The following is a 21,262-nucleotide window of genomic DNA, read 5'->3' on the forward strand; positions in this document are numbered from 1 at the left end:
TATCCAGTCTAAATTTGCCTTATTATTTTATAATGAAGTGATTCTCAGATATTTATCAAATTTTTTTATCACAGGATTTTTAAGAATAACTCTGTAGAGAATCAAAGTGTTATATCAGCCATCACCGATAATAACTAATAAAAAGAGACTGTATTATTTTACGAAAATAAACACAAAATTTTTTTTATATATTTTGAAAATTTAAAAAGTAAAGTGTCTAATTTTAAAAATCACATAATTTGATTTGAATAATTAATTTTAATTTAATTAACGTATAATATAGGACCAAAAGCTTTAAACTACACGCTAGCCTGAAAACAACGTCGTTTGAGATCGATATCGAAAAATGGGATCAAATTGTAGAGTTGATAGTAGCTAGTTATGTTGATTTAAAATATTTAAATCAAAATACAACGTTAACTTGTTCTAACTTTTAACTCCCCATATTATTGTGCACGCTGGATCGAGTTAATCATTTGGATTAGGTTCATTAAGTCAAATACTAACATACACATCCAAATACCATTAAACGTCTTTACTAACCCACCTGATTGAAATTTGTTCGTTACTTCAATGTCAAGCAGCCAGCATTACTTGTTAAAGAAGCGCTCACATGTGATGATATTTAGTTGTATTAAAGCGTGTTCAAAAAAGAATTTTTTATTTTTATTAAGACACGATTAGACACTGCAGACACGTGTGTCGGACGAGTATCAATTTTGTGTCTAAAATATATCCGACACATAAACACAGAAACTTAGCAAAATGTTTGTACTTCATAGCTTGTTAATTATTTAAACGGTCAATATTTTTTCATAGAATGTTTTGCTAAGATGAGTAAATATTACAATTTATACCTTAAATAATAGTGAAAATTAGTGCCAAGAACCACTAAGAGATTTTAATTAATGAAAAGGACTAATTATATTAAAATTACTAAAAAAGGCCAAATAGAAATTACATTAAAGAAAGACCAACAAATAAAATTTGAAATGATAAAATTATCTTATTATTCTTTTTTTCTCTCCTTGTTCCTTGTATCATGTTTTTTCTTTTTCTATCGTTTCCATTGTTGTTGTGCTTTCTCTTCCTCTTTTTGGGCATATCTTCTTTTTCGTTTCTTTCGGCTTCATCTTCTTGTACATAGATACCTTTGTCATGCTTAGATGAATCTGTTTTGTTTTTGCCAATGCTGGTCTCTTTCGATGAGTTTTTCTCCGTCCTTAAGCTCTCCATAAATCTATTTTCTCAGGTGTACCATGTAACTTCATTTTTATTTTATGAGGTTTGATGGATTTAGACTTTATCACTTGTTTGAATTTAATGGAGATTCATAGGTTTACTTGTTTATCTATGATGAACAGAAATAGGTATCACCAGAGATCCATATATGTTCCATTTTAATTTCATTTTGCTATTGTGAAAAATAAGTAGTTTGCTTTGTTGAGTACTCTGCCCATTCACCTTAGTTACAAATTGGAAAATGCACTTGACTAGAAGCTAAAACATAATTCACCTAGTATTCCGAAAGGTCTTTATATCCTGTATTATGTTAGGAAAATTTAAAATTTTCAATCTCATATTTTATATTTTCTTTGTATTGATAATGTTGAGTTAAGAAATTAACTAAATTAATTAGTGATGACAAAAATTATTTTTGGCAAAATAAATAATTAGAGTTGTTTAATTAATAAGTATATGTTGCTAATTATTTATTATATATTGCAGGCCAAAATCTGATTTACAGTCCAATTTGAATGGAAAATAAAACAAGGCAAATGGGCTGAATGGCAAGTGTGAATAAAGACAAGCCCAAGTCATTCATTTCAAACAAAATTCATCAAAGAAGCATAGCAAAGCACCAACGGGCTGAAGTAGAGAAGAACCCGATCCAAGCCTGAAATTGTTTTTCAATTTCCCACCATCTTGCTCCAATCAAAGCAACGTTCCTCTCCTCTCTAATCAAGTCACATCAAGACTTCAGAAAAGTAAGAAAGAGAAAGAGAAGAAAAGCTTCCTCCATAAGCCAGTAACCAAAGAAGCAAGAAAGAGAAAATCTAAGCTTGAAGCACAGAAGCTAAAACAGAAAATCTAATCCAAATCAAGCTTAGGTTAAAGGTAATCCATCTCATCTTGCATGCATCAGATCTTCATCCCTTCTTCCCAACTCTCTGCACAATCTGAAAATGGCATTCAAGGGAAAGTTGATATCTGTTCTTCACTGCTACAAATCCACGGTCACAAGAGATTCTTGGGGACCAAGTTGCATTTCTATGGTTCAGATTTGGTTGACCATGAGAAGATTTCCATGGTTACTGTTTTGTGGCTTTCGGTCAAAATGGAGAAGTCAGAAGCAAAGATCCTACTTTGATGTTTGAGAAGAAAAAGTGAGCTGATGGGTTGGTGAAGCTCAAGGCTCAAGGTGTTGACCTTGGAGGAAGAACCAAGCCACATGCAAGGAGATAAAAGAAGCTTGCTGTTCATTCAGAAAGCAAGGAGAGAAAACCAGTGAATAGAGGTTTTATTCTGAGAGAGCTCTTTGAAGAAGTTCAACTAACTGGACAGTGTAACCTAATCAAAGGTGCATTCCGCCAGTATGAAGAACTAAATCAGAGGCTTGCTAATTTGGTTTTTCGCATAGCACAGAGGCTGTTGATGAAGTCAATCTCCTTCATGTTTTACTGATTGTAATGTACTTTTCTAAGTTTATCTTTCTGTAATTTCTTGTGAGAAAAGGCATTGTGAGAAAACTCAAGTAAAAGCCATGAGTGGAAAAAGGCTGAGTGATACACTTGAGAGAAAAGCCTAGAGTTATTTTCAGATTTCTTTAGGTGTGTTTATGTCTTGTATCTTATACCTGTAAGGTATCCCTTTCTTAGTTGGGTTAGCACTAAGTGGTATAGTTAGGTATTAGCATAGCCAATGTCAAGTTAGGTTAGAACTTGAGTGTGAAAGGATTGGTTCAATCCTGTGTTATTGGTGTATGTAATACTGTTAACTATAGTGAAATTCTTCCATAGTTGTGGAGGAGACTTGATGTAGGTTGTATAGCACAAGGCAACTGAACCAGGATACTTGCTGGTGTTAGCTTTTCTCTTCTCTGCTGTATTCTATTTTCTGATATTCATGAGACAAAAATAAATTGTCTCATAAATTTCTGCTGCTGAGTTCAAACAGAATCAGAATTGCAAATCTGTTTTAAATGGGTAATAACAGCAACCAAAAGGAAGGCATAGATTCAACCCCCCTTCTCTAAGCCTACCACAACCTTCAATTGGTATCAGGAGCTAAGGTCTCAAGAATCAAGCTTAACCGCTTGGAGCAAAGATCAAATGGCGAACAATCTGGGCACAACCACAATTGCCTACACCCTCACTGAAGGCCAGTCAAACAACCGGCCACCTTTCTTTAACGGAAAGAACTATTCCTACTGGAAAGAAAGGATAAGGATCTTCATCCAATCCATTGACTACAACTTATGGAAGATCATTGTGAGTGGTCCCAAGATCCCAACAAAAACAAGTGCTGATGGAGTGGTGACTCCGAAAGAAGAAGCTGAATGGAATGAAGATGACAAGAAGAAGATAGAGCTGAACGCTAAAGCAATCAACCTTCTTCACTGTGCTATCAGCTTTGAAGAGTACCGGAAGGTGTCTAGATGCAAGACAGCCAAAGAAATCTGGGAAAAACTCCAGGTTACACACGAAGGCACTAAACAAGTCAAAGAAACGAGGATTGATATGCTGCGAAAAGAGTATGAGATGTTTAGCATGAAGGATGGAGAAAGCATTGATGAAGCATTTGAGAGATTCTCAATCATAATCAACAACCTTGATGCTATGGGTACAAACTATGCAGAACAAATCTTGGTGAGAAAACTCCTTAGAAGCCTCACAAAAGAGTGGGAAAACACTGCCACTGTCCTAACCGAGAGTAACAACATAAGTCCCATAACCTATGATGAGCTGAGAGGAAAACTCCTTGCCTGTGAAGCCACACACACAAACACAGACTCAAAGAAAAAGGGAATAGCCCTCAAGTCACAAATAGAACCAAAAGAGAGTGAGTCTAGTGATGGTATTTCAGATGACGAACTTTTGTTTTTTGCTAGGAGATTTAGAAGGATGATGAAAAGCAAGGGCAAATACAAGGGTTCAAGTTCAAAGGAGCAAAAGATGGACTTGAGCAAGGTGACATGCCATCATTGCAAGGAGGCTGGACACTTCAAGTCAAACTGTCCAAAGCTCAAAAAGGAGGACAAAAGCAAGAGGGAAAGGAAGAGAGTACTCATGGCAGCTTGGGAGGATCTTGAGAATGACTCAAATGAAGAAGAAGAATCTGAAGGAGATGACAAAGACTGCTTCATGGCTGGAAACAACAATCTTGATGAGGTAAAGTATTATGATTTGACCATTGAAGATTTGCACGTTATTATTGATGATCTCACTTTAAACACATCAAAACTGCTTGATAAATACAATAAATGCAGATCTGAAAGAGATGTATTAAGAGCTGAAAATGAATTTTTAAAGGAAAAAGTGAAGGAAAATGAATGTGCTTTGGACATCATTGAAGAAAACAGATTTCTAAAATCTGAACTTGAAAAATTAAAAGGAAAGCACATTGTGGATCCTTCACATGATTTAATTGCTGAAAATAAAAGATTAAATGATATGATTAAAAGGCTGAATAGTGACTTAGCAAAATTTGCTCAAGGTTCTAGTAACTTGGACAAATTACTTGCAAGTCAAAGACCATTGTTTGAAAAATCTAGTTTAGGCTACATAGCCAAGGAAGATGCATTTTCTAATATTTCCTTTATAAAGTTTGTGGCTTCTTCATCAAATGCCAAAACCATACCAAACAAATCTGGTATTGAAAATGCTCCAACACTTGAAGAAAAATTTGATGAAGTATACACAAGTGAAACTGAGCCTTCACCAAGAACTGAACCGAGTTCAAACCGGCCAGATTTGGGTTATATTTCGAAAAATGAGGCTGTTTTCAAGAAACCACCATTTTACAACAAAACCTCATATTCGAAAGGTAAAAATGTTCAAAAAAATTCTGGTGAAAATACTTTTGCAAAGAGGAATAACTTTAATAAAAATTAGTTTGTTAAAAGAAATGTATCTCCTCCAAAAACCAGAAAATTTCAAAACTTTAATCATTTCAAGCAATATAACTCACATCAGTTTCAGCAACACACACGAGAAAATCATTGTGTTAATTGCAAGAAATTTGGTCACTCATATGCACAATGCTTCATTGAAAAGAGAGTTGTAGGAAACAAAGTCTACAATGTTGTTTGTGATTTCAATGCACTTGGGCAACCAAGATAGATTAACTTCAAAGGATCCAAATTAATTTGGATACCTAAGGCTACTTGAAACTCATCATGCAGATTTGCCTAGCATCCAAGAACAAAAAGGACATGTGGTACATGGATAGTGGATGTTCAAGGCACATGACTGGAAGGTCAACCTACTTCATCAAACTAAATAAGTATGATGGAGGTTTTGTGACCTTTGGAGATGATGGTAAAGGTAAAATCATTGCTGTTGGAAAAGTAGGTAATGAGCAATCTACTTTCATTGATGATGTGCTTTTGGTTTGTGGTTTAAAGCACAATCTTTTGAGTATAAGTCAGCTGTGCGATTTAGGATATTTAGTTGTTTTCAAAAAGCTTGAATGCTGTGTTGTTAATGAAAAAACAAATGAAGTGATGTTTGTTGCCAAGTGTTTCAATAATATGTATGAACTTACTCTTGATGAACTAAAGAATCAAAATGTAGCTTGTCTTCACTCTAAAGAATCTGAAAAGTGGTTATGGCACAAGAGATTGGGCCATGCAAGTATGTTTCAAATAAACAAACTTGTAAAGAAAGAATTAGTAAGAGGTCTTCCTTTGATAAAGTTTGACAAAGACATCACTTGTGATGCTTGCCAAATGGGAAAACAAACAAAAAGTTCTTTTAAACCAAAGGAAGACATCTCTACTAAAAGACCACTTGAGTTGCTACACATTGATTTATTTGGTCCAACAAGAACTCAAAGCCTAGGTGGTAAACATTATGGTTTAGTAATTGTGGATGACTATACTAGGTTTGGTTGGGTTTTATTTCTTGCACACAAAAATGAAGCCTTTTCGGCCTTTGAACCTTTTTGCAAGAAAATTCAAAATGAAAAGGATTTGAAAATCTCTTCTATACGAAGCGATCATGGAACTGAATTTGAAAATAATTTGTTTGAATCCTTTTGTGAGGAATTTGGAATATCTCACAACTTCTCTTGTCCAAGAACACCCCAACAAAATGGTGTTGTGGAAAGAAGAAATAGAAGCATACAAGAGATGACAAGAGCTATGCTTTGTGAGAGTAATGTTCCAAAATTTCTTTGGGCTGAAGCGGTTAACACAGCTTGCCACATTTTAAATAGAACAAACATAAGGAAATTTTTGAAGAAAACCCCTTATGAACTTTGGAAAGGCTACCCACCAAACTTAGATTACTTGCACATCTTTGGATGCAAATGTTTTGTTTTAAATAACAAAGAAAATTTGGGAAAATTTGATCCAAAGGCTTATGAGTGTTTGTTTGTAGGATATTCCACAACTAGTAAAGCATATAGGGTTTATCATCAAGATGCTAGGATTATTGAGGAGTCCATACATGTTACATTTTGTGATACTAACTTGGTACAAAGCTTTTTGGAAGAATGTGATACAGGAAATCAAGCTCAAAAGGAAGGTGAAGCTGCTCAAAATCAAGAAAAGGAGAGTTCTGGACAAGCTGAACCAGAAACTGCTAATGCTGAAAATTCAAGAGACAATTCCATTTTGTCTCATGAATCTGAAGGAAATCCTGCAGTCAGCAGCGTTCAGAATCCCTTAGTGAATGAATCTGCTTCCAAGTCCACCAGACCTCGTGAATTGAGATTCTTGAAGAATTATCCTGAGGAATTTGTCATTGGGGACGTCTCTCATGGAGTGCAAACAAGGTCTTCCACTAGAAAGGCAAATGAAAGATCAAACATTGCCCTTCTTTCACAAATAGAGCCTCAAAACGTCAAGGAAGCACTTAGTGACCCTTCTTGGGTTAAAGCTATGGAGAACGAGCTTCTTGAGTTTGAAAAGAACCAAGTATGGACTTTGGTTCCAAGGCCAAGTGGAAAGAAAGTGACCGGCACCAAGTGGATTTTTCGGAACAAGTTGGGAGAAGATGGTAGCATTGCAAGAAACAAGGCAAGGCTAGTGGCTCAAGGATATGACCAAGAAGAAGGAATAGACTTTGATGAATCCTTTGCCCCTGTTGCCCGAATGGAAGCCATAAGACTTCTCTTAGCTTATGGTGCATTTTGTGGTTTTAAATTATACCAAATGGATGTGAAATGTGCATTTTTGAATGGAGTGATAGATAGAGAAGTGTATGTGGAGCAGCCTCTTGATTTTGAAAATAAAGAGCATTTTGATCATGTTTTCAAACTATCTAAAGCTCTCTATGGTTTAAGACAAGCTCCTAGAGCTTGGTATGAGAGACTTAGCTCTTTTCTTTTAAAAAATGGTTTTCAAAGAGGCACCACTGACACAACTCTATTCATCAAGAACTCTAATGATTCTTTTATTCTAGTCCAAATATATGTTGATGACATTATTTTTGGATCAGCAAATGAATCCCTTTGTTCTGAATTTGGAAAACTCATGACAAGTGAATTTGACATGAGTATGATGGGTGAACTTAATTTCTTCCTTGGGCTGCAAATTAAACAAACTGAAAAAGGTATTTTCATTCATCAAGAGAAGTATGCCAAGGAATTAGTTAAGAAATTTGGTATGGAAAATGCCAAACCCATGGGAACTCCCATGCATCCTAATTCTAAATTAGATAAGGGAGAAACTGAGAAAGATGTTGATGAGACTAGGTATAGAGGAATGATTGGCTCTCTTATGTACTTAACTTCCTCTAGACCCGATATTGTGCAAAGTATTGGATTGTGTTCTAGGTTCCAATCCAAACCAAAAGAGTCACATCTTTCTGCAGTTAAAAGGATCATTAGATATGTTCATGGCACATCCAATTTTGGTCTTTGGTATCCTAAGATTGATGATTTTTCTACAGTTGGTTATTGTGATGCATATTTTGCTGGTGATAGAGTTGATAGGAGGAGCACCTTGGGTTTATGTTGCTTCCTTGGGAAGTCCTTAAATGTATGGTCAAGTAAGAAGCAACCAACAGTGGCCCTTTCCACTGCAAAGGCTGAGTATATAGCTGCTTCTTCTTGTTGTTCTCAGCTCTTATGGTTGAAAACGCAGCTTGCTGATTACAAATTAAATGCTGAAAATATTCTCATGCTGTGTGATAATATGAGTGCCATTAATATTTCTAAAAATCCAGTTTTGCACTCTAAGACTAAACATATTGAAGTGAAATTTCACTCAATAAGAGAACATGTCCAAAAGGGGGATATTAGTATTCAATTTGTTAAATCAGAGGAGCAATTAGCATATATTTTTACAAAACCATTAGCTGAGGATAGATTCTACATGCTTAGGACTTGTCTAGGAATCTTGAGTTATGATTCTTTGTTTGAAAAATGCTGATGTATTTGCTGGAGCTTTTTGTCTCATAAACAGGCATGAGACAATTCTGGGCAGGTGATGAACTTTTCCATCAAGTCAGCGTGTTCTGGGCTTATTTCAAATGAACCTCAATCTGGGCCAACTTCAATATTCAGATCAAGAGTGGTCCAAATGGGTTTCATTAATCTCATATCACTTCAAGGCCCTAACATGAATGTTACAATCTTGTTTGTTATTTTTGATGACTTGTTGTTTCATAAAAGGTTTTCAATAAATGTTTTGTGGCCCAAAAGGTTTTCAAGAGAATTTAATTTTGGCCCAAAAAGGTGTTTCAGGTTAATTTTGTTGTTTTTCTCAAATTTTAAAATTAACTTCCCTTTTATTTTTTAAAATCAAATAAAATCTTTCTTAAATGAGGTCATGTCTTTTCAAGTCTTTTCAAATGGTGATGCAGTTGCATGGTTTTGGAAATCCACTTTTTAGGTATGGTTACCAACACTCCCTCTCTTTCCTCCATAACTTCTCCACACACTCTTCGGTTTCTTCCCACTCACTTTACTGCTTCTCTTCCCTCAAAAGACTGAAATTAACCAAATGAGGAAGAAAACCATAGCACACAAGCCTCCTCGAGAAAAGGTGTATAAACTTCCATCCAAACCCTCCACTCGCCCCCAAGACCGCACCTTCACACCTTCACCATCTCCTCCTACCTCTCCTCCTCGCACTGCACCCATGGCGCGAACCAAGACTACACCAAGGTACCCTGCTCCTGCCAAGCCGACGCCACCACCTAAGACGACGCCCTCCAAACCGAGCTCTTCGAAACCTGGCTCATCCAAAGAGAAGCGTCCTGCTGTTGCAGAACCTGTTCCTGAGACAGTAAAACCTAAGTCAAGGTCTGTCCCTGTTCGATCACAAAGAGGTAACCCTCATCGCCCTCTCACATCTGTTAGAGAACCAGACATTGATCCTTTTGCTCACAAATCACACTACATGACATCTCACTCAGACTTTAAACCCCATCGTTTCAAATCTGCCATGAACCATGATTTTTATGAGGGAGTCGTTCAGTATCGTACTCTATGTCCATCTTTTCTGGCTGATTTACCTGATTTGAAAAAGAAAGGTTTTTCTTTTGTTGAAAATTTGGAATTTTTAGACTGGAATCACCTTTTCAAAATCAAAAAACCTGTATATCCTCAGTTGGTCAAAGAATTTTATGCAAACATGACTTACCATGAAGGAAGTGTGCATTCGTATGTTAAGGGTAGAGACATTATCTTGAATAATGAAACTATCAGTGACTCCTTGAAGTACACTGATGTTGGGCCGTGTGCTTATACCTCTGTGAAATGGGATGAAGGTATTGGTATTTCTTACCATGATGTTTTGGCTCACATTTGTGAACATGTTTCCCTAATTGATGGCATCACACCCATTCACAAAGCCCTGGGATATGAACGTGCTCAGTTGCACCGAATTGTTAATCACATCTTGATTCCTCAAAGTGGTTCATATCAAAGGGTCTCTTACACTGACACACTTGTTTTGTATGCCCTAATCACTAAAACAGAAATCTCTTTTGCCTACTTGATGGCTAGATACATGTTTGATTCTGTTAGAAGTATAAAAGATAAAGCACTACCTTATGGCATGTTTTTAACTTGCGTATTTGAGAATTTTTGTGTTGACCTGTCAATTGAGGATTATGAAAACAGACATTCATACCTAAAAGGGGGTGGTTCAGTGAAACAGCAAAAAGGACCAACTCGATCTGAGAGAGTGGTTCTAGATGATGATGATGAAGAGTTCATTCCAGATGATTCTACTGCTCCTTCCACTGAGGGTACTTCCATCTCCACTGGGAAGAAATCCACTCTGCTGAATGTGGTCAGGGATGTTGCTCAAGAGTTTGTCTCCCAATCGAATCACTTGATTGAATTGAGCAAAGAGAAAAGGAAGCTGGCTAGCAAGCATGAGAACTTTCTGAAGAAATCAAGGGATAGGATGGCTGTACTGATGACTTTCATTGACAACCTTCAAAATGATGAAGACATTGCCACGGATGTTGAAGAGGAAGCTGCTTCGGAGGGGAATGGTTCTGGTGCCTAGGATTTGTCTCATAAAAACTGTTGTTGCTGCTCTCTTTTTGTCTCATGAATTTTGCTCTTTTAGTACTTTTGAACTGTTTCTTTTTGGATAACTGTAATAACTCTGGATATTACTGCACCTTTGGTAGTTTAGTTAGTATTTTGGACTGGGCACTAACCTTTCTTGCAGGGTTTATAGTGATGTTTTTGTTGATCTTGCCAGTCGTCCACCCTTGATGACAAAAGGAGGAGTAATAGTAGGATAAGCATATTTTGGGGATAAGCATATTTTGGCATTGATGCAGCTATCAGTTTTTCTTTTGAAATTTTTGTCAAATTGCTGCACTAAAATTTAATTCTACATGCTGAATACTGATGCTGATGATATTAGCTTGATGTTGGGCTGATTATGTGATGTTGCTCATTTGATATTCCTTGTACAAGATAAAATTGTGCATAGCTCTTCATTGTGCTCTCTTTAAGTACAATGTGAAACAGGAACAAAGAGGAAAGCATAAATCCAGGGGGAGCAATTTTTGAAAAGGAAAGGGGGAGCAACATAAAAGCAAATGACAAAAAATCAAAGGGAGTTTCTAAACCTTACTCAAACTCATTTACTTCCTTTTTGATTATTGCTTAAATTATGTTTGTCATCAAGGGGGAGATTGTTGAGTTAAGAAATTAACTAAATTAATTAGTGATGACAAACATTATTTTTGGCAAAATAAATAATTAGAGTTGTTTAATTAATAAGTATATGTTGCTAATTATTTATTATATATTACAGGCCAAAATCTGATTTACAGCCCAATTTGAATGGAAAATAAAACAAGGCAAATGGGCTGAATGGCAAGTGTGAATAAATACAAGCCCAAGTCATTCATTTCAAACAAAATTCATCAAAGAAGCATAGCAAAGCACCAACGGGCTGAAGTAGAGAAGAACCCGATCCAAGCCTGAAATTGTTTTTCAATTTCCCACCATCTTACTCCAACCAAAGCAACGTTCCTCTCCTCTCTAATCAAGTCACATCAAGACTTCAGAAAAGTAAGAAAGAGAAAGAGAAGAAAAGCTTCCTCCATAAGCCAGTAACCAAAGAAGCAAGAAAGAGAAAATCTAAGCTTGAAGCACAGAAGCTAAAACAGAAAATCTAATCCAAATCAAGCTTAGGTTAAAGGTAATCCATCTCATCTTGCATGCATCAGATCTTCATCCCTTCTTCCCAACTCTCTGCACAATCCGAAAATGGCATTCAAGGGAAAGTTGATATCTGTTCTTCACTGCTACAAATCCACGGTCACAAGAGATTCTTGGGGACCAAGTTGCATTTCTATGGTTCATATTTGGTTGACCATGAGAAGATTTCCATGGTTACTGTTTTGTGGCTTTCGGTCAAAATGGAGAAGTCAGAAGCAAAGATCCTACTTTGATGTTTGAGAAGAAAAAGTGAGCTGATGGGTTGGTGAAGCTCAAGGCTCAAGGTGTTGACCTTGGAGGAAGAACCAAGCCACATGCAAGGAGATAAAAGAAGCTTGCTGTTCATTCAGAAAGCAAGGAGAGAAAACCAGTGAATAGAGGTTTTGTTCTGAGAGAGCTCTTTGAAGAAGTTCAACTAACTGGACAGTGTAACCTAATCAAAGGTGCATTCCGCCAGTATGAAGAACTAAATCAGAGGCTTGCTAATTTGGTTTTTCGCATAGCACAGAGGCTGTTGATGAAGTCAATCTCCTTCATGTTTTACTGATTGTAATGTACTTTTCTAAGTTTATCTTTCTGTAATTTCTTGTGAGAAAAGGCATTGTGAGAAAGCTCAAGTAAAAGCCATGAGTGGAAAAAGGCTGAGTGATACACTTGAGAGAAAAGCCTAGAGTTATTTTCAGATTTCTTTAGGTGTGTTTATGTCTTGTATCTTATACTTGTAAGGTATCCCTTTCTTAGTTGGGTTAGCACTAAGAGGTATAGTTAGGTATTAGCATAGCCAATGTCAAGTTAGGTTAGAACTTGAGTGTGAAAGGATTGGTTCAATCCTGTGTTATTGGTGTATGTAATACTGTTAACTATAGTGAAATTCTTCCATAGTTGTGGAGGAGACTGGATGTAGGTTGTATAGCACAAGGCAACTGAACCAGGATACTTGCTGGTGTTAGCTTTTCTCTTCTCTGCTGTGTTCTGTTTTCTGATATTCATGAGACAAAAATAAATTGTCTCATAAATTTTTGCTGCTGAGTTCAAACAGAATCAGAATTGCAAATCTGTTTTAAAAGGGTAATAACAGCAACCAAAAGGAAGGCATAGATTTAACCCCCCTTCTCTAAGCCTACCACAACCTTCAGATAATCTCTTACCTAAATTAAAAAATAGTGTCTTACTCATGAAGTTTACATAATTTTGTACTTTGTTTGATATGTATAGTGAATTGTAACTTTATAATTTTGTTTTCAAAATTCAAAAAATGGAAAACTTTTGAACATAAGAAAATCCTTATATTGCTTTATGCAGTCTAATAGATATTACTATGCACTAGATAATCATGACTGCTTCAACTATGATTCAAGTTTAATTTATACTTGAAAGATCATTTTTATTTGATTACTGTCGAATGATCAATTATAATATATGCTTCTATTGTTAGCCTAATTATTTTATTTTGAGTTTAATAGAATTCCATTTTGCTCATCATCAAATGGCTCTTCACTCTTATCTATTGATTATGTTATTTTTATTTTATCTTTGTCTTTGAAACTTAGTTTATTAGGCTAATAAATTAAAAAATTTCTCAATAAAAATAGGAATAATAAATATTCAAACCAAAATTTAAGCTCAGCAATTTATAAAACTTGGTAATAGACTATATTTTGGTTATAAAAAAGTTGTATTATTGGCGATAACATTCTCTCCGATATTTTCATATATAGTCTCACTATGAGCAAAACATACTAACTATACAACTAGCTAGCTCAGAGATTTAAAACAAAGTTTTTGGTCTTAAATGCGAATAAGTTGGTGGCTATGATTTGAAGTTAACTATTTAATGAGAAATGCTAGTAAATTTTGGCGGTAGATTGTGTTTTCTTTAATTTTAGTGAAATTCTAAATTTTAATTGTTGCAGATATTTTATTAATAATATTATGTTTATTTTTCTTTTTAAATTATGCAGATCTGTATGCATTGCCAAGGTATGCCAATACCAACATCAATGTCATATACTTTGTAGTGAACTCTGAAACTTTCTAAGTAGCTGAGTCTGAGCAAGGTGATGTCAAGGCAAAAAAGAATGATATTGAATATGAAAAATATGAACTAAGGCTAGCTCAACTTCAGCATCAACTTCATTCAAATAAACTTGATGCACTAATATCATCTACTTGTATAGAAGCATAAGAAATCGTGATATAGAAGTATTAGAGGTGTCTAACTTTACCTAATGTACAATTATTCATTGAATCTTTGAGTTGTAATGAAATTATATCAATTGAAAATTTTATAAAAAGTGTTTCTTTTTCTGAGATATTTTGTTTTGTTTTCTTAATTTTAGTTTTAAATTACACAATTTTAGTTCAAAATTATAGAATTTGTGCAGAATTGTAGAATTTTATTAACTAAGAGTAAAATTATACAATTTTACTGCAAAATTACAAAATTTGTGCAAAAAATGCACAATTAATTGTGTATAGAATTACAGAATATTATTGCAGAATCACAAAATTAGTGCAAAAAATACATAATTTAATTTACTGAGTGTAGAATTATAAAATGTGTGTAGAATTTTACTAACTAAAGCAGAATTACACAACTTTAATCCAAAATTACAAATTTTATATAGAATTGCAGAATATAGATGCAGAATTTTGTAGTTTAATTATAGAATTTCATAGTAAAATTAAAACCAAACATGTAGCATAATGAAAGTGCATAAGGTGCATCTTTGCATAAACTATTAAAATAAAAATAAAATTGCAAAATTCAAGTGCAAGATTATACAAATATAATTAAAATCAAAGTAAAACTGTAAAATTTAAGTCCATGATTTCACAAATACAACTAAAATTAAAGTAGAATTACTTCATAAAGTCTGAATTATCTAAAGAAACTCATATTCTTTCTGGATTAGGATTTCTACATTTAGCACGACTATTCTGATCACATTGGCTATATTTGTAAACACAAACATTTTGAAATTGTGACTCTTGGCGCTTCTTGCATGATCTTCTGGAAGATGAGTTGTTGTAGACGGCATAAGAAAAATATTATTCTCCTAATCTATTAGAGTTAAGTTGTTGACATCAGGCATATCATGAGTTTCAAATGAGATCATACCGTTTGCATAAATCTTTTCTTGCAAGCTTTTTAGATAGTACTCTTTCACGTAGGTATAGATATTACTATGTAATAATTTGATTGCAGCACAAGCATGTGGACATGAAATTTCAGTCATTTGCCATTCAAGATGAAAATTCTTTGCATAGTAAATTCACACACACATCAACCGTTGACCTTCTAACCATAAGTCCATAACATTATGATCTTCATATCGCAATGCTTTAAGAAACTCACCACCAGCTACATGCTTTATCAATATTTTATCAATCTTTGGTCCAACTGCATTCTTTTATTTAGCCATCTCTAACTTTACGATGTATAACATATAAGGTTGTTAAACTCGCGAGTCTAAGTAAACTCGTGGAGCTAACCTAGACTCGACTCGTGAGTTAACTCGTAGACTCGTACGAATTCACCTATTATAAGGTTTATATATATATCATACATAATGTATATTTACTCAATTCTAACCCTTCAAAATTAATAATATCAATCTTAAAGCACATAATAAATTAAAATAGTAGCACATATTGTAACAAATACTTTAAAATACACATTCAAATCCTCTACCATTATTCTTATACAAATACAACATAGAACACACAAAATTAAAAATTCTAAATCTGTAATACTAAATCTTTAATTAAACATTGAACAATATCAAATAATCAAATTAGAAATCCAAAAAATAATTAAATTATAAATTATACTAACACTGTAATTTACCAAAGCTGCAATACTGAAAGTAAAAAAAAAATTATAAATCTTTAACTTTATATAACTAAAATAATAAACATTTGACAATTCAACATTCAATACAACTTCAACAATATGTTTACGACATACAATTAACTCTAATCAAAATAATTAATTACTAATAGCCATGAATGGATGAGCCATCTGGCCATCTAACATAAACGATAAGCAATAGGCTAAAATTAGAAGCAATAAAATTTAAAAAGCAAAGAAAAATCTAAATCAAGAAGCAAAGACTCAAAGAAGAGGCAAAAACATACAAAAAATAGAGGATGCAGAAGCAAAGAAGGGGCAAAGTCTCAGCAACAGTGGATTGATGACAAAGGTGCAGCAGGCAGTGGTGGTGAGGGTGCAGCAGCAGCATGAAACGATGGCAACAAAGAGTCATGGACTTCACGATGGCGCGAACTAGAGTAGAGATAGGATTGTAAGAGAAGTAATCGAACTCGTGAATGGTGATAGCACAATGGAGTTGCGAATAGTGGAGATGTGAAGAAATATAGAGTAGAGGGCAACAGAGGTAAAATTCACAAAGATAATGACGCAAATCAGAGCAAAGGTAGCAGATGCAGGCGAATAGTGGTAGCTCGATGGAGAATGGCGACTGCGGTAGAACATGGAGAAAGTGAGACTTGAGAGAAACAAAGCAAATGAATGATGAGTTGTGAGTGAGTTTTCTTTCATTCTTTGAAAGTGTTATCGTAACCCTAATAGAAAAAATATTTTTTTTTGTTTTAAAATGACGCTTTTTTTTTAGCAAAAATAAAAAAAACACACACACAAACTCGCTAACTCGGTCCTAGACTTGCGAGTTTGACCGAATCTAGCCGAATCTAGCCTAATTTACTCAGGATCGAGTCTATACCTGAGTCAGCTCCATTCTATATCTAAACTCATAAACTCGTATGAGTTTATGAGTTAACTCGCAAGTTTGATAACAATGATAAAATATTTGTAAGTGTCTTCTCTATGGTTAGTTATTAAAATATAAATACTATTTAAACCATAACATTATTTTATAAGGCATGTAACGAGTTTCAATTAGGATAGTATTGTTTGCATAAATTTTTTCTTGCAAACTTTTCAGAAAGCACTCTTCGAGGTAGGTATAAGATTTCATTGCCGACCAGGGAATTGAGACTTTGCCCATTTATTAATCTATTAATTTAGTTTAAAAATTAAAAAAAAATTAAATTTTTTATTATTTAAAATTTTTTATTATATATCAAATAATATATTTATTAGTTTTATTTTATTGTTAAAATTATTTAAATCATAATACTAATATTATATTATAAAGTTATTATTATTAATGTATTAATCGTATTTTAATATTTATTATTTATATATTTAAAAATTATATTTGAAAATTATTTATTTAGTTTTATAATAAATAATATCTTTAAATTTGAATAATTTATTAATTAATTTGTACTTATTATACCATATATATTTAATAAAATATTAGAAAAAATATTAATATAATAATAAAAAATAATTTGAAAAAGATATTGTTTAAAGAATAAGGACAAATAAATCCATAACCAATTTAAATTTAAAAATAATTAGACCATTGTCCATTTCTGAACTTAATACATCAGCGTTTTTCATTTAGAGTTGACAGAAAAACACCTACAGAAATCGCATTGTGTCACAGAAGTAGAAAACAAAGACCAAAATCGATCATTTTTATTGTGAAAAATCGCATTGTCATCTTGAGAAATAAACAGAGACTGAATTAGTAATTCACTTTATAAATAAGGTCTTAAGCAAATATTATAAGAAATTTAGTTCTTTTAAAAAACACTTAAAAATTCAAAACACTTTGAACCTCTTTAGCATTAAACATTTGTAAAGAATTCAATTCTTTCTCAAACACTTGTAACCTATTTTTTAAGATTTTTAATAATATATATATATTCTTTAATTTTTTGTTTTTTTAATTTCTGCAATTTAGTTGTGTTTTCGCCTTATAGTTTTTTATCGTCTAATTTAATTTCTTAATTTATGTTGACACTACAATTGAAATATTAAGTATATATAATTCGATCATAATTTTTTTTAAAACTTATATGTAACTGTTTCATAGCTATATTTCAACAACTTTTAAAAAAGTAACATCTCCAAAAAATTTCTAATTTTGATTTTCTGTAATTAGATTTATACATTTAAATTATGGTAGCTACTCTAACGAAGATTTTATGATTGTCATCAGGTGAAGATATTTTATTTTGACTATTAGATGATAAATTATAGGACTTAATTTTTATTTGAAGTAAAAGTATTACCTTTATTCAAAGTGTTGCTAAACAAATAAATTACACTTTTTAAACAAGAATCATCACGAGAAGATGTTTTTGGCATCTTCATAAGAGTAGTTGCCTTAAATTATTTATATGTATATATATGCATGATGTATTATTTTATATATTTTTTTATATCTTAACGTATATTTTATAAAAGTAATTGATTTTTTCCCCTAAATGAAAAGTAATTGCCCATTCTAAAGGAATATAATGAATTACGGGCATGCTATTTAAAGCATTTACAAGAGTAGCAGGGAAACGAAGGCAGAGAAATAATAGGAAGATGGAGAATTAAAGGACAAAAGATCCATCTTATGCCCGCAAAAGTCTTAACCAAACGTTGACGCCCTAACCCGTAACACCCAAACACACACATCTCAATCTATCTCTCTCCCCCTTCCCTCCATGGCACTGCTGTTCTTGATCTCCTCCTCCTCATGGTTCATGAACATCGTCGTCATCGACCAATGGAGGAGTCAAGATCCGCATCAAACACACCGCAATCCGTATATTATTCTCCACGCTCTTCAACTGCATCAACAAGAACGGTAGCCACACCTCCCACACCACCACCTCTTCCAACCCCTTCCAAAATCTCCCTCGTCCAACCGTCCCAGAAGAAGAAACACAAAATAAAATTCATCCGCGCCGTCCGCTCTGTCTTCCGCTCTTTTCCCATTCTTGCCCCTTCATGCAAGTTCCCAACCCCCGGCGGAGACGGTCCTCACAGGGCCGTCAACCTAAGCGGCACCAAAGTTTGCGGCACCTTGTTCGGTTACCGCAAAGGACGCGTAAGCCTTTCCCTTCAAGAGAATCCGAGGTGCCTCCCTTCGTTCGTGGTTGAGTTATCTATGCAGACCGGTGTTCTTCAGAGGGAGATGGCGGCTGGGATGGTTAGGATCGCCCTCGAATGCGAGAGGCGGCCGGAGAAGGACAAGATAACGATAATGGAGGAACCGTTGTGGACCATGTTTTGTAACGGCAAGAAAGTTGGTTATGCTGTGAAGAGGGAAGCCACAGAGGAGGATCTTCACGTGATGGAGCTTCTCAAGGCTGTATCCATGGGTGCTGGTGTTTTGTTAGGGAGATCTGACGTGGACGGTGGAGATGGAGAGTTCTCTTACATGCGTGCACATTTCGAACACGTTGTGGGCTCCAAAGATTCTGAGACTTTGTATATGCTGAGCCCTGATGGTGTGAATAACTGTGGGCCTGAGCTAACTATATTTTTTGTCAGGATCTAATCTTCTGATTAAGGAATCAAATCAACCATGTAGAATTATAATAACCTGCACTGGCTCTTCTAATTAAGGTTGACGACAACGCTTTTATATGAGATTTATTCACTTTTTTGGTTCCTTGTTGGAATTGATTTTGATTATTCATAATTAGGGTAGTCAAAATTGTGGAGTTATAGCTTATAACTATAGAATGATCGAATTGCAACATGTAACGTCTCTTGTGGTTTTTGGCCAAGTACTTTTGCAGACTTATGCTTTCTCGTGTTATGTTTTAATTGCCCGCAAATTAATGAATGGATTACCGAGAAGAAAAATAAATGGAGGAGAAAAAGAAATGCTACTTGGCTTTGAATCTAGTTAATAAATTAGGGGACGACAGACGGTAAAAATACCTTTATGTGAGGATGATGCTTAATAAAATAATACATAATCACGTATCCTATTTATTTGAGTTAAATAAATTATTAATTGAACCAAAATCAATACATATATATAGGCTTACCACGCAATATATACCCTACCTCCGGATACTTCGGACCAATCCATTCAAGTAGAGTTGTCTACCTTATCTGCTGCAGGTAGGGTAGGGTACGAGTTTAGGATATACCTTACTCTATCATATTCGCACTCTTAATATATTATATAATATATATGTAAAAGTTATGTATATAGTAAAAAAAGTGAGTTTTGTACTCACAGTCTTCTTTTTATAAAAACTTGAAATAATTATTAAATTAATTGATAATCATATTATTTATAATTTTATGTTGAATTTTTTTAAGATTTTATTGTTTTTAATTTTAATTTGAATTTAGTTTTTATTTTTTATTTTATTAATATGTATGAAATTTGGAATTGTTGAGTTTTATATTTATTTGAAATTTTTTTTTGTTTCTGCAAATAGGGTATGGTTTAGAACTTTAGGGTGCGGGTAGGGTTAAGATTGAGAGATTCTCAACCCGCGGGTAGGGTAGGTAGAATTTAAAAAAAAAAATTCAATCCGCAAATAAGATTAGGATAGAATCTAAACCCTTTCCTACCCTACCCATTGCCTGCCCTACATATATAAGACAATAAATTAGATTTTGGACAATAATGATGAGCTAATTTATACTTTAAGCCAATGTCTTGGGCTAGTTCTACTGTTTTTTTTTAGTGAAATTATTTTAATTCAAATAATTAAAATATGAAAATATGCCTTAAGTTATTTTAAGAGTATAAAAATTAGAAAAAAAAAAGAATAAAAAATAAAATGAAAAAAAAAGAATTAAAAAATAATAGAAAAATAAAAATTCAAAAAAAAAGTTTGATCGTTATAGTAACTAAAAATAATACCTAACTTATTAAAAAAAATTTTAAAAATATTTAATTTAAGAAGGATAAAAATGAACCATTTTTAAATATTTAAAATTTAGTATAAGATATAAGTTAAATAAAAATTAGCACTTTTAAATTTTTTTTTTAGTTAGGTAAATTTACTATTTTTATCTCTTTTTAATTTTTTTTTATCATCTTCCGTATTTTTCTTTTTAATTTTTAATCATCTGTTATTTAGTGCTTTCAATTCCTAGCTATTTTTCTTCTTCTCTATATTTTGAAAAAATATTTAATTTTATTTAAGATGTAAATTATATAAACAAATACAAATAATGTTTGTACTTTCTACTTTTATCAATAATAATAGCATGATTTAACACATTTTAAATACATACAATTAAAAACGTATGTGATATTTGTAAAAATCAAATCATATACGTAATAAAATAATAAAATAGACAATATAATTTTAAGTTATTACGTGAATATTAGATATAAAAACGAGCATAACTTATTGGAATAATTAAATAAACTTTATAGCATACATACAAATATTAATTTTCTATCTTAAAATAATTTAAGGTGTATTATCATATTTTAATTATTTGAATTAAAATAATTTAATTAAAAAATGTCCAAATTTTTTTTTAAAA

General features: G+C 33.2%; 1 protein-coding gene across 1 annotated transcript; it reads left to right on the forward strand.

The window, feature by feature from the left end:
• The first annotated feature begins 18,342 nt into the window (after positions 1 to 18,342).
• LOC107622307 (protein MIZU-KUSSEI 1-like) lies at positions 18,343 to 19,531 on the forward strand. Its single transcript, XM_016324169.3, has one exon. The coding sequence runs from the start codon at positions 18,489 to 18,491 to the stop codon at positions 19,293 to 19,295; it is 807 nt and encodes a 268-aa protein (XP_016179655.2). The 5' UTR covers positions 18,343 to 18,488; the 3' UTR covers positions 19,296 to 19,531.
• Positions 19,532 to 21,262: the final 1,731 nt, after the last annotated feature.

The sequence above is a fragment of the Arachis ipaensis genome, chromosome B10 (assembly GCF_059453495.1).
Source record: "Arachis ipaensis isolate K30076 ecotype BB chromosome B10, ASM5945349v1, whole genome shotgun sequence".
Taxonomy (NCBI): Eukaryota; Viridiplantae; Streptophyta; class Magnoliopsida; order Fabales; family Fabaceae; genus Arachis; species Arachis ipaensis.

Bases quoted from the DNA above. Each gene is read 5' to 3' on its own strand.
- LOC107622307 (XM_016324169.3), top strand. From the start codon at position 18,489: ATGGTTCATGAACATCGTCGTCATCGACCAATGGAGGAGTCAAGATCC.